The 12,420-nt window shown below is 55.7% G+C and overlaps 1 protein-coding gene across 4 annotated transcripts in view; it reads left to right on the top strand.

The window, feature by feature from the left end:
- The window catches only part of SLC29A1 (solute carrier family 29 member 1 (Augustine blood group)), a 34,160-nt gene that overhangs the window by 15,931 nt on the left and 5,809 nt on the right, over positions 1-12,420 (top strand). For 3 of the 4 annotated variants that reach the window (XM_066178409.1, XM_066178407.1, XM_066178410.1), the window contains 7 exons: positions 9,941-10,023; positions 10,483-10,564; positions 10,803-10,966; positions 11,185-11,324; positions 11,533-11,667; positions 11,820-11,917; positions 12,268-12,358. In XM_066178409.1, coding sequence (XP_066034506.1) covers positions 9,995-10,023; positions 10,483-10,564; positions 10,803-10,966; positions 11,185-11,324; positions 11,533-11,667; positions 11,820-11,917; positions 12,268-12,358 — 739 coding nt within the window. In that variant the 5' untranslated portion in view covers positions 9,941-9,994. Of the gene's footprint in view, positions 1-3,692; positions 3,794-9,940; positions 10,024-10,482; positions 10,565-10,802; positions 10,967-11,184; positions 11,325-11,532; positions 11,668-11,819; positions 11,918-12,267; positions 12,359-12,420 lie in introns of those variants that run through there. The other variant, XM_066178411.1, reaches the window with a different exon arrangement.

Genomic DNA, 12,420 nt, shown 5'->3' on the forward strand with positions numbered 1-12,420 from the left:
GGCTGCGATATGGCCGTGGCACAATGGGCGGTGGCTGTTTGCACGGATGTAGCAGCACAGGCTGGGATTTGGAGGGGATGTGACTTGCTCTTTCCCAACTTGTGGCTGGGCTTGTTATTGTTGGTTGTGTGTGAGACTCTGTTTTGATGGCATTTGGGCAGACACAGCGGTCCCACCTCCTGTTTGGTCTCCCTGCCTGATCCTACTTGCATAAAGATTTTCCTGTTTGCTGCTGTTTAGCCAAGGCCATTGCCAAGGGTGGGAGGTTTGGGTTCTGACTTATTTGCTCCAAAGGAGGCGTCTGCCTCAAGTCTTGCTTTGACTCCTCCTCTTGTGAGACCTCAGTCCTGCCAGGCTCTTTGGAGAACCTGTGTTATTCAGGGAGGAGGGTGCCAGAGATGGTGCTTCTGCCCTGGATGTTTGCTCCAGCTCCTTTGCTTGCACCACATCACTGACAGCACACTGCCTCCTTGGCTTTCCTCTCCTCGGTCCACAGATCGTGTGTTGCCCACACAGCTCTTCTGTGTCTGCCACAGAGCAGGGATATGGCAAACCCAGGTCTCAGCAGGCAGCATCTACCCTGCTGGGAAATGTGCAGGCTCCTCGAGTCCCTTCAAGTCCTGGGACTTGTCGGGACGGCTTTACCCCTCTCTTTGGAAATGGCTGCAGCTTTGGAAGTCAGTGGATTTGGCACAGGCAGACCCAGACAGGGTATCCATCCCTTCCCCTTCATTTTGTTTCTGGGGATTGTGGGGTGTCCCTTGGCTGGGACAAAGTGGGTTTTTGAGGTGAGGGGGTCATAGACACTCCCTGTCTCTGGAGTAGAGCCACTGTGAAATAGCTGCATTTAGCATCGGAAGCCAGTTCGGGATTTGCAAGGTGCTGTGGCTGTCCGGGCAGTGAGCAGGATCTTGGCAGGACAGGTGGCTGACAAAGAGCACAGGACCCTGACAGGTCCCAGGACCTGCTTTTGTACTCACCATCCCCTTTCTCAATAGGGCTGAGACATTTAATGCCAAAAGCAGTGGTCAGCCAAGGGCCCCTATTCTGAGCTGGCCTACAAGCGAAAAGATCCTTTGGTCTGTGGGGGCCCAAAATAACCCATGTATTTCTGTCCTGGCCACTGGGACATGCAGAGGACAGAGTCAACCTTGACTCACCACATGCCAGGGTGATTGGCTCCTGCATGTCTGTCCCATCCTCTGCCAAGGGGCCTGCTGCTCAGTGGGGAGGAATTTCCTCTCCGAATTTTGGAAGCTTGGGAGATGGTGACACCAAGGGAAGATTGTGTTGTTCTGGCTCTGATTTCCTTTCTCTGTCCTCCACTAAATTGGAAACAGCTGTGCAGCCCAGACCAGCCTCCAAAAAACTGCTGAGGGGGAGCAAAATGATCTCTGCTCCTGGGCCAGTATCCCAAACAGGACTTGCAGCCTTCTGCTGGGCTATCCAGGCATGACGCCAGGGTTCACTTTGTCCAGCCCTGGGGATGCTCTCTCACCTTCTTGGGGGACAGCAGTTCAGCAGCTCCCATTGGATTTGGACAGCTCTTGCCTGCTGAGGATCCTGCCAACTCTTCACCTTTGAACTGGCTCCATAGAGGAAGGAGCCAGAGCTGGAAGAACAGCCTCTCTCCTGGGAGGTGGAGGTGCTGTGGGGTGCAGGAGGTGGCCAGTTGGCAGTGGGCAGGGGGTTGCTGCAGGCAGGTGCTCTCACTGCTGGTTGGCTGCCAGCTTTTCCTTCTCCTCTAGGAGCATCCCTGTTTTTGGGACAAGTGAGTGAGGGCTCATACTCTCCTTGGGGAAAGGAGTTCCTGTAAAGGGCAGTGTGGCATTTGGGGTGGGAGAGTGATTAAGCTGAGCCCTCCAAGCCCCTTCTGCCTTGCCTCTCACAGCAGGACTGTTTTGAGGACCTCTCAAATGTAAACTGTCCCCATCCTTCTCCTCCGGACCCTCAGTGCAGGTTTCTCCATGCTCAGCTCCCTTATGTTGTTCCTGGCCTGACTCCTTCCTAGTCTGCCAGCTCTGAACTCAGTCCTGGAGCCAGGAACATGAAGCAATGAAGGGGGAATCATCTCCACTCTACATCCCAGCACCCTGGGGATGCCAGATGTTGGTAGATATGGCCCTACCAAGCCCAGGAGATGGCAGGCTATGGAAAAATTCATCTTACCCCTCTTCTTTCCTCAGCTGTGGGATCCTATTCCCTGGGTTTCCTCCCACGCATTCAGTGAGTTCTTATCTTCAGACTTGTCTGGCCAAGAGCTGTTTTGGTCTCATCCTGTTTTGCTGTGGGCTCCTTTTTTCGTGTCTCACCTTTGCTCCCCTCAGCTGCAGACAGGAGGGGGAAGTGGGTCATGGTCCTGTAGGCTCAGCCCATCCCTCTGACCTGCTTTAGCTGCTGCCCAAGGTGTGGCCAACCAAGATACCATGGTGCAGAGAGAGACAGGGATTCATCTTGAGCAAGCATGAATGCAGGAAGAGGGAAAGCTGCTAATGCAAAAGAGGTGCATCTGACAGCCACATCCCAAGGGGATTTACCTAAGTGCTGTCCCAGCTCACCAGGGAGCATCCCTCTTCCCACTTGACCAGGTGGAAATAAGGACGTGCCTGTGGGGATAGCCAGGCTGTGGGCAGGCAAGAGCCGTAACTGTGCCTTGTGTTGGTTGGGATTGCCTTTGTCCTCTGTGCATGGTTGTCCTGGCACGTGGCGGCCTGTGCCACTACTGTATCAAGACCCAGGCTCTTCCATGCAAGGAGGACCCGCTTCCAGCTCGGGGCTGCCTCTGGCTGCTCCTTGTGCTCCCAGCTGAATTTTACATTAATAATGTCTGGTTGTTCTCCCCAGGTGTCCTGTAAGGTTTTCTCCATTTGGAAGCGGAAATGTGGTTTCCTGCCATTGTACTTCTTCCTGCTGCAGCCCCCCAGATCGATTCCAGGGAAGTACCCCTTCCCGCAGCACTTCCCCTCCCCATGGCCCCCGGGCAGCTCGTCCATTGGCCATCCTGGCACCCCTTGGGACTTGGAGCAGCCCTGCAGACATGGGCTGTGAGGGTCTGCTGGCTGCCGAGGATTGCTGGGTGAGGATGAATGTCTGGGGTGAGGCATCCTCAGGCTCTCCCTAAACCCATGGTTGTCCCTCAAGAAACCATGGTCAGGTGTCATGAGCTTGGTGTGAGCTGTGCTTGCCCATAGTGGGTCACCCTCTGCCCCTCCCCACCTCCTTGCAGCTCCTGGATGTGCTGAAAGCTGCCTGGAAGCACCATCCAGGTCCTGGAGGTGTTTTCTGCCTGGGCTTGGAGGCTTCTGCAGCTGTGCTGAGTGAAGCCCTCAGCAAATCCCTCCCTCTGCCCTTGGGAGAAAGAGTCTTTATTTTTCTAAATTTCCAACAAACAGAGACTGAAGCTAGCCCTGGAAAAACATGTCTCCTTGCACAGCCTCCAAAGAAGCAAGCTGGGGTTGTGGCTTGCAGGGGATGGTCCTTTCCCTGAGGAGAGCAGCCTAAGCAGGTGCCATCAAAGAAACCAGCTTCTTGGAAGAATCGTGTCCTGCAAACAGTCTCCTGAGATCAGCTTATCTCTCTGACGCCTGCTCATAAATGACGTTTCCCCCCTGCTCCTGCCCTCCCCCAGGCGCTTGTATCTCCTCCTGCATCCCCAAACCACCAGCCCTGGAGCAGGCAACGGCTCCAATATTTGTGGGCCTTTTCCTACCTCTCCCAAGGCTGCATTGTCCCTGCATCGTCCTGCAGCCTGAAGTGACAAGGAGCAAGGGGCTGGGACCACCCTGCCCTTCTGGTAAGCCTGTTGCTGTGACATTACAATGTCCCTCTGCAGTGTTTGATGGGATGCTGGGCAGCAGCACCCATCTCTGCTCCTGGGGGGTTTTCTCTGGCCAGGGACCAGATTGCACCTGGGCTTGGGCACTTGCCATGTGCTGAGGAGAGAGGTGTGTGGGTTCATCGTGGGGCTGCCATCGATGGCATTTGACCCATAACGTCAGGGCTGGGAACCCACTCAGCTGCCCCGCTGAAGAGGTGGATGTCCAGGGCTTCCTGGGACTCAGTAATGGGTGGGGTAGTCCCAGTTGTGCCACCCGGGGTAGTTTTAAGGCTGGTTCTGCCCTGTTCACTGTCCTCTGCCCTCTACCTGGTGGGAATCCCTTCAAGGACAGTGCTGGAGTCCCGCCAGGCCCTGGGGAATTTGCTGCTCAGCCGGATCACTTTACCTGCCTGGGGCAAGGGCCCCCAGGGAGCCTCTCAGGGCTCCTTGAACTCTCCAGATAAGGGACTTTGCAGCCGCTGGTCTACGCAGTTCAAAACATACCAGGGCTGAATGCTCCCCCTGCACCACCCGGCATCTGAGATAAGGGCAAGTGCTGGGAGCAGGGTCAGTATCGACAGCTGCTGCTTTGTGAGGAGTTTGTGGTGGCTGCTCGTGCAGCAAGCCCAAAGGCAGAGGGGGTTTAGAGGTGCCTCTCCTCTTGTCCATGGAGGAGTGCAGGGAGTGAGGTGAAATGGGTCAGAAACATTGCCCAGGGACCCCACCCTTCTGTGGGGTGAGGGTGCTGCACAGAGCACCTTGTAAGAGGTTTTTTTTCTGCTGGCCAAGGCCTGGCAAAGCAGAGCACTTTGCAGAGAGCAAGTCAAGGGAGAAGGCAGCAATACCTGTTCCCTCCTGCTCCCCTGCTAAGCTCTCTCCTCAGGATGCAGGCATGGAGTAGGGCTGGAAGAACAGATGGTGTCACGAGGCTGTTTGTTGAGAGGCAGAGAGGAGAAGAAGAGGAAGTGCTATCAGCTTGCTGATGGAAACCTCTCACAAAGCACTCCAGGACTAATAACCTGCTGCAGGATGTTGGAGGGATGAGGATCAGGAAGAGGCCATAACAGAAAAGACAGATGAAGCTTTTACCCCACTGTTAGCCCTACAAGAGCCTGAGCAGTTTCTTCCACCTTCCTTTGGGGGGCTCCTCAGAGCATCTGCAGAGGAAAGGTTAGAAAGCAAAGGTAAACAGCAACAAGTGTCTTGGGCCAGGCAATGTTCCCCAGAAGGAAAGGGAGGGTGAAGCAGCTGCTTGTGACGTGTGGCCTCTAGTCATTCATTCGCAAGTGCTCCAGCCCCCAGGGACTGGGAGTAGGAAAAGATCTGACGTTCTTTTCTAAGAAGGGCTGAAGGAACTTCAGGGAAAAGCCGACTGCTGAATCTGCTGCGTGTCCTGGGTGTCTGTGCAGGGACAGGGCCTGTGGGCAGGTGGGGAGGCTCCTGTGGAGGGGCCCCAGGACGGGAGCAGCATTTCCCAGGGAGTCTGGGCTCAGAGTGCCCACACTGCTTCCCCCCAAAAATTCCCAGTCTGCTTTCAGCCCAGTTTTTAAGGGAACTTGCTGGTAAAGAGGGAAACTCCTTACTTGGCCCCATAATTAGTATGAAAACAGGAAGGAGGGTGTAGGAGTCAGCAGTCAGTTTTTGCAGTGAAAAGAGATCTTTGCATTGGTCACATGTGTTTTCAACACATTCATGAGTGACCTGGAAAAGAGAATGAGGATGAGATGACACGGCTTTGCTGTGGTGATTGGATTACTCAGGTTCATGGGGACAAGTGCCAGCTAGGAGGAGTACTGACAACCATTACAACACCAGGCAACTGAAATTCAGTTGAGATAAAGATCAAGTGATAGACAAGGGGGGAAGGGAAGAAGCCCCAGATCCACAAACAAGATTATGTACTGAGGCAGCAGTGAGCCAGGCCACTCATAGCAAGGCCTGGGGCTATTTCAGATAGCTCAATGTGCATGAAAATGAACACTGAATCATCTTTCCCAGTTACAAAGCAGAAACAAAGCAGGAAAGCCTTGTGCCACTCTTCAAATTGGTGTCTCACCCCCACACAGTCCCTGTGTGCCCCCAGCACCAGCATCTCTGGAAGGATTGAGAGGAGCAGGGAAGGTTTGGAGAAAAGCAGCAAGGAGGACTAAAGGCATGGAGCCATGCCTGAATGACTAAGTGAGCTATAATTTCTGTTTGGAAAATGTGCTGTTGGGTGGATACAACCCAGGTCTGTAAAGCAGCCACTCCAATGTTCATCCGCCCTTTGATGTTTGAAGGCAAGGGAGCCCTGGTGAGGCCCTGCATATGGGGAGAGTTGCTGCCCCCTCCTAGCAGCTCCTGAGTTGAAGGGGGAAGCAGGATTTCACAGAAGTGAAACCCACCATGGCTACAAAACACATGAACATCATGTCCCTTCCAGCTTGGAGGCTGGGGGAACGGTCGGGCAGTCTGTACCCGTGCCACATTTACCCTTTCCTAGCATCTCCTTTTGCCCTCTGATGGAGACCAGCCTTTGAGCTGGACCAGCCTCTGCTTTGATTCAAGGCAGCTGCCTGCCCTTGTTTTGGGAGGGCTTGTTTTTGTCTCAGCACCACAGCAGTGGTGCACAACTGTGCACACTCATCTGTCTTGTGAAATACAAGCGTCCTCAAGCTGGTGACTGAAGGAGGTGGAATTCCTTGCACCCCGGCCCAAGGTAGGAGGATCCGCAAGCAGCATGGTCAGAGTTCAGGCACGCATGTGAAATCTCACGAAATGGGCAGTCTCCTACGTGTTTCCTATCTTCCAGCTGAGTCATGGCCACCGAGGTTTCATGTGATTTGCATACCTGTGCTGGGCTTGTTATGTGCCTGCAGATAAACCTTGAGGGGGCCCCTGGGTCAGCCTTCCTGGCAGAAGAACTCTGGTGTCGCCCAGTGGGCCAGCAGACACAGGGGATGGGGTGAAAGGCTGGTGAGGCAATTGGTCCTGTCCCATCTTGGCCATGCTTGGAGGAAGTACTGACATTATCTCTGCAAAGTGATCCCGCGGTGACTGACAAGTGGTGTCAGGAGGACACGAGGTGCTTGCCAATGAATCTGCTGCCAACTCCTTGGCTATAGACTCCCAGGACACTTCTACACTTGGTGTGGTGTAAATGGCTTTTCTTTAAAAAGCTTTTCTTTAAAAAGCTGGTGTTTCTGGGTATAATTCCATGGTGCCATAGCATGCTTACCTGGCGCCAGGGAATGCCTCCAGTGGGAAAGTAAGCATGCACTGTGTTCACCCTTGGCGAAGGCAGCAGGAGCAGAGGAAAAGGTGATGTGGGGAAAGGGAGAGGTAAGGAAGTGTCCAAAGCCAGGTGACAAACGGCTGCCTGCAGGTGTGGCTGTCCTGCAGCGCGGGTTTTTCTGCAGAGGTTAGGCAGTTTTGGTGACAGCTGGCCCTGCCGTCAGCTCCCAGGGCTTGGTTGGCAGTGGGGCAGCACATGGCCACCGAGGGTGTCACTTAGCAGCTGTCACAGCCTTTGTGTGTCATGAATGGGCAATTAAAATTGTGCCATCTCCTGTTTGTACCTGCTCAAATGTTCTAGCTTATGGTTTGTTAAGCCCAGTCTTCGTGATCTTGCTCCTTCTGCTTACACATGATTTCCATGGGGTTAAGACAGACTGCTCTATGCCCAGGAACAAAAGGGATGTCCTTAGGCCAAGGCCCCACATCGCTCCTCCTTTTCTGTGTCCCTCAGGATGTGCAGCCACCAAGCTGGTGGCTGGGCTAAACACCAGCAAACTCCTGCGGGGGGAGGTTGGAGCTGTGCTGTGCCAGCTGGAAAAGCATCATCTGTTCCTATGTCCCATCGGGTAGGGCAGCTCCCCAAGTGGGAGCAGGGTTGCCACCTTTCGCTGTTGCTGGTTCATGTAACCTTTTCTGTTTGTTGTAGGGTTCCTTTTAACAGCCAGCAGCTGGAAGTCTTTCCTCCTGCCCTTGGCAGGCACTGTCTCTTTGTGGAAAAAATTAGGAGGCATTTAGCAAAGTGAGACAAAAAACAAACAGAGCAGGCAGGAGACTTCGGCCGGGCAGTGCCTGCCAAGGAGGCTGGGCTCCCGGCAAGGGATGCGGGCTCTCCAGCGGAAGCAGCAGGCGGTGGGAAAGCAGCATGGTGGAGCGCCCTGCCCCAGCGCCCCCAGAGTCCCGACCCCCCCTGCCTCTTCCCCGACATCCCTGGCTCCTGCCATCTCCTCCTCAGCACTCTTCTGTTCCTCCCTTCCCTGGATGGTTGGGCGGCAGGACCTGGGCTGTGTGCCAGCTCTGGTACCCGATACCCCTCGGCGGGCGACGCTAGGCCCGCAGGGCTCTGGCCCCCGTGACCTGAGCCAGGGCCCGCCACTCACCCCCAGGGGCCGGGGGTGTGGAAGCAGGGAGACACTGCCTTCAAATACTCAGGACACAGGGCTCACCCTGGCTCTGTCCTCTCTCCCAGGTATGTCTGTGGGGTCAGTCCCTGCCTCTATTTCTAGGGACAGCGATATGACCTGGTGGGGGCTGGAAGGGGGGATCAGCGGCTTGGCTGGCAAGGGGAAGCCTGTTGAGGGCTTTGCTGGGGACCCACGGGGGAAGCTGAGGTTCCCTTCCCTGTTTTGGGTTGAGATCTGTTTGCTTGGAGACAAGCAGTTGCCCCGGTGGGGTTTTCTGTGTGCGAGGGGATAGCAGTTGTGTTTGAAGATCCCTCTGCTAATCCCGGGTCAGGATGTCTCCTCCCCGCACAGGCAGTGGCAGGCTGCCAGGAGGGGATTTTGGGATGTTTTCTCTGGAAGCCCGGATGGCTCACAAGGGAAGGCAGGGGAGCGGTGCTGCAGATGGCTCCGACATCAACAGGGTGGCACCTGCCGGGTTGGCAGAGCCTTCGATTCTTTGCAGGCATACTGTTGTCCTGCTCTGTCTTTCCCAAGCGGTGCAAGGGGCTTCCAAAATCCCTCTCCACGTCCTACCGGCTATCTTTCGGCTCCATCGTAGCTCCGGCTTTCCAGGCTGCAGGATCCTACCGGAGGAGGAGGCGAGCTGTGCCCAGAACCCCACAGGCACCTGCGCCAGGAGCGGGCTGCGCTGCCCTCAGTGCGTGCCGGGGCTGGCAGGGACTACAGATCCCAGCATGCTGCTGCCTGTTCTTCCTCCTCCTCCTCCTCCGCCCTACCTGGCAGGGCGCCGGCAGGGATGCTGCGGGCGGCATTGGAGCAGGCATCCGCGGGGCATGTCCCAGGGGGGCCGGGGACACGGCGCCGGCGGCCCCGCTGCAGGTGAAGCCCTGGGAGAAGTGCCGGAGCACCCCATGCTGCGCCGCCCGGACTGGAAAAGAACAAGGCAGGCCTGCGGTTCCTCCTGGCGGCTAATCCCACTCTGCCCCGGGAACAGGGGGTGACCGGAGAGGGAAAGTCCCTTCTCGGGGCTCTGGAGGCCACGTCTCCGGGGCTCTCAGAGCGATGTCGGAGCGGTGCAGCGCCTGGGCAGATGGTGACGGGGATAAAAGGAGCGGTGGGTGCCTGGGAGGGGACAGCAGTGCCAGGGACGCCCTTGACTTTTCAAGGTGACCCAGGAAAGGGCTGTGCGAGCCCCAGGGAAGTGGAATTGAAAACGGGGTATTTGCTGGTTCTGGCCGGACAGGCTGCTGAAATAAATGTGTCTTTTGTGCCACCGAGCCCCGGGCGTTGGAGGGAGCTGGGGCGGGCAGGCAGGGCAGACTGCGCACATGCTTCACTCACAGCCCCAGGATTGGGGACAGAGAGCTGCAGGCTCACAAATCCCTTCAGAGCCTGCTGCAAGCAGCTGGGCAGCCAGCATGAGCAGCCTGGGTATCTCGGGAAAGCAGTTTCCTTTCAGAGAGAAGGCTTGCTGTGCCTGGCCAGCAGAATAAGGCTGTGTGTCACAATGCGTTGGCTTAAGGACACTGAGCTGCACATTTCCAAAGCTCCTGCACTGTCTCGTCATTTTCTGGGTTGGTGTTTGACTCTCAGTACTCCGGAACACTTACTGGCAATTGTGTTACTTACTTACCCCAACACTTACATGGGTTGGGGTTAAAACCAGTGCTGCTCCTGCCCAGCTTGTGTCTCTCACTTTCCCATAAAATCTTTGTTTGCTTTCCAGACGGAGAGCAGCCATAAGACTTGCTGGGACCTGTGCTGACTCTTGCCACACAAGATGACAGCAAGAGACGGGCCCCAAGATAGGTAATGACGGGTTCTGATGTAGCTGTGGGAGCACATCCAGGATCCCAGGAGGTGAGGGAGGACAGGGGGACCCAGCATCTGGGGGACCCCTTCTCCTGCATGCTAACTGGGCTACCAAGCTGTCCCTTCTTTCTCAGCTTTTCCATAGCAAATGGGCTGTAAACTGTAAACAGTCCCCTGTAAACATGCCTGGGGAGCATAACACCCTCCCAGCTCTGGTGGTGGATGCTGTGTATCTGGGTGACACATGCTGAAGAGCAGCCAGCCTCTCTCTGCCTTCATAGCTTCCTGGGGAAGGCCTCCCACAGCCCCTCTGCAGTGCCACATCTCTGGCAGCACAGGCTAGCAAGGGATGTGGGGCAGGGCAGTAAATATTGTCTGGTGCCTCCCACCACAGGGTCGGGCACAGTCAGAAGCAATACTCAGCTTCCTCTCCAAACCGCTCTGTCCCCTTCACAGGTACAAGGCTGTTTGGCTGATCTTCTTCATCCTCGGCCTGGGAACGCTGCTGCCATGGAATTTCTTCATGACCGCCAGGCAGGTGAGGGCTTCCCTCCTGCTGTTGTCCATGACAGTAATTGTCCCCTGTCGTGTCTAGGGACCGTGGTGTAGATGTAGCAGCATGGCGCAGCATGCAGAGGATCACAGGCGTGTGTAACCTGGGTGCGATGAGTGGCACTGAGGCAGCAGGAGGGGTGGGCATGGGTCTGGACAAAGAATAAGGGTGGCCTCGGAAGGCCTCGCAGAATCTCAGCCCCACCAGGCTCCTTCCTCTGCAGTATTTCATCAATCGCCTTGAGGACCCAGAGGAGACAAGCCCCATCAGGAACCAGACTGGTGAGGCCACCTCCTACCTGCAGTCCGTGTTTGACAACTTCATGACTCTCTGCGCCATGGTGCCCCTCCTTATCTTCACCTGCCTCAACTCCTTCATCCACCAGCGGTGAGCCTTGCTCTGTCCCTGCCAGCCCCTATAGGGCTGCCCAGCCCTGGCCTGTTCTGTCCCAGCACTGAGCCAAGCTACAACCTGTTTGGTCAAATCAAAGGCAAACCATCGGTCTCCTGTCCGAGGGTTTGGCTGGTATTCCTACAGTAAGAGCTTGGTCCCAACGCCAGGTTTTTAGGGGGTTGGGTTTTCCTCACTGAGACCCTCTTTTGTAGGATTCCCCAGCAGATCCGTATCTCAGGCAGCCTGGTGGCCATTGGGCTGGTGTTTTTAGTCACTGCAATCATGGTGAAAATCCCCATGGAGCCTCTTCCCTTCTTCGTCTTTACCATGATCAGCATTATCTTCATCAACTGTGAGTGAAGCAGTGGGGGAAGGAGGGGGACACAGCCCCACAGCTAGGGCTGATCCCTCTGGAAGAAAAGCATGAACCTCACCGGGGGAGAGCCAAGGGGGAGGAGGACTTGCCTTGCTTCGCAGGGCAGGGGCCTTGGCTCCCTGCAGAGGTGCAATCCATCCTTGCCTTTGGTTTTCTCATTTCTGCTCATCTTTCCCCTTTGCAGCCTTCGGCGCCATTCTCCAGAGCAGCCTGTTTGGGCTGGCAGGGCTCCTGCCTGCCAGCTACACAGCCCCCATCATGAGTGGGCAGGGTTTGGCAGGCACCTTCGCTGCTTTGGCGATGATCTTCAGTATTGCCAGTGAGTAATCCCTGCCTTGCAGGTGACAGGGCCTTCCCAGACCACTGCCATCGCAGCATCTGCTGAGGTCCTGCTCTGTGGGAGATGGCAGCAGAGCCTTGCTCCTCTCAGCTGTCATCATCTTCCTTTCCTCTCCCTTCCTGTGCTCTCAGTTGGTGCCCAGCAGCCCGAGAGCTTCATCGGTTACTTCACCACAGCCTGTGTGACGATCGTGTTGGCAATCGTCTCCTACGTAGTTCTGCCTCACATGGTGAGACTGATGTCCTCGTAGGGAAGGGTGTGGGGACATGAGACCTTTGCGCATCCCAGCACAAGAACCATGGCCCACTAGCAGCCCAGCCTTGGCTCCTGCCAGCCTCCACCTCTTGTGTCAGGGCAGGCTCTCCTGTGTCCCACGGGAGCACTCTGGGATACTTCCCACCACAGATACTCCAGTATCCTTGGGGTATCTGAGTCCTTGAGTAAGCAGGAGAGCATCACTATCGGACATAATTGGAAGGGATACTTTGCCCATATTGCCCATATCTGATGCTGTCACACAGCCCCTGGCAGCCTTCTTTCTGCACACATGAATGAGTCCTCCCTGCTGTGTCTCTGCAGGATTTCTTCCGATACTACTCCATGAAGGACAAGACAGAGTACCGTGTGTACAATGCTGAGCTCGAGACCAAGAGAGACCTGATTAAGAAAGGTGAGGGGCTGAGAGAAGGAAGAGAAAAGGGAAAGAGCTGTAAGAAAGAATGAGATAGAAGG

The sequence above is a fragment of the Chamaea fasciata genome, unplaced genomic scaffold (genome assembly GCF_029207755.1).
Source record: "Chamaea fasciata isolate MVZ Bird 193981 ecotype frontalis unplaced genomic scaffold, bChaFas1.0.hap1 SCAF_3, whole genome shotgun sequence".
Classification (NCBI taxonomy): Eukaryota; Metazoa; Chordata; class Aves; order Passeriformes; family Sylviidae; genus Chamaea; species Chamaea fasciata.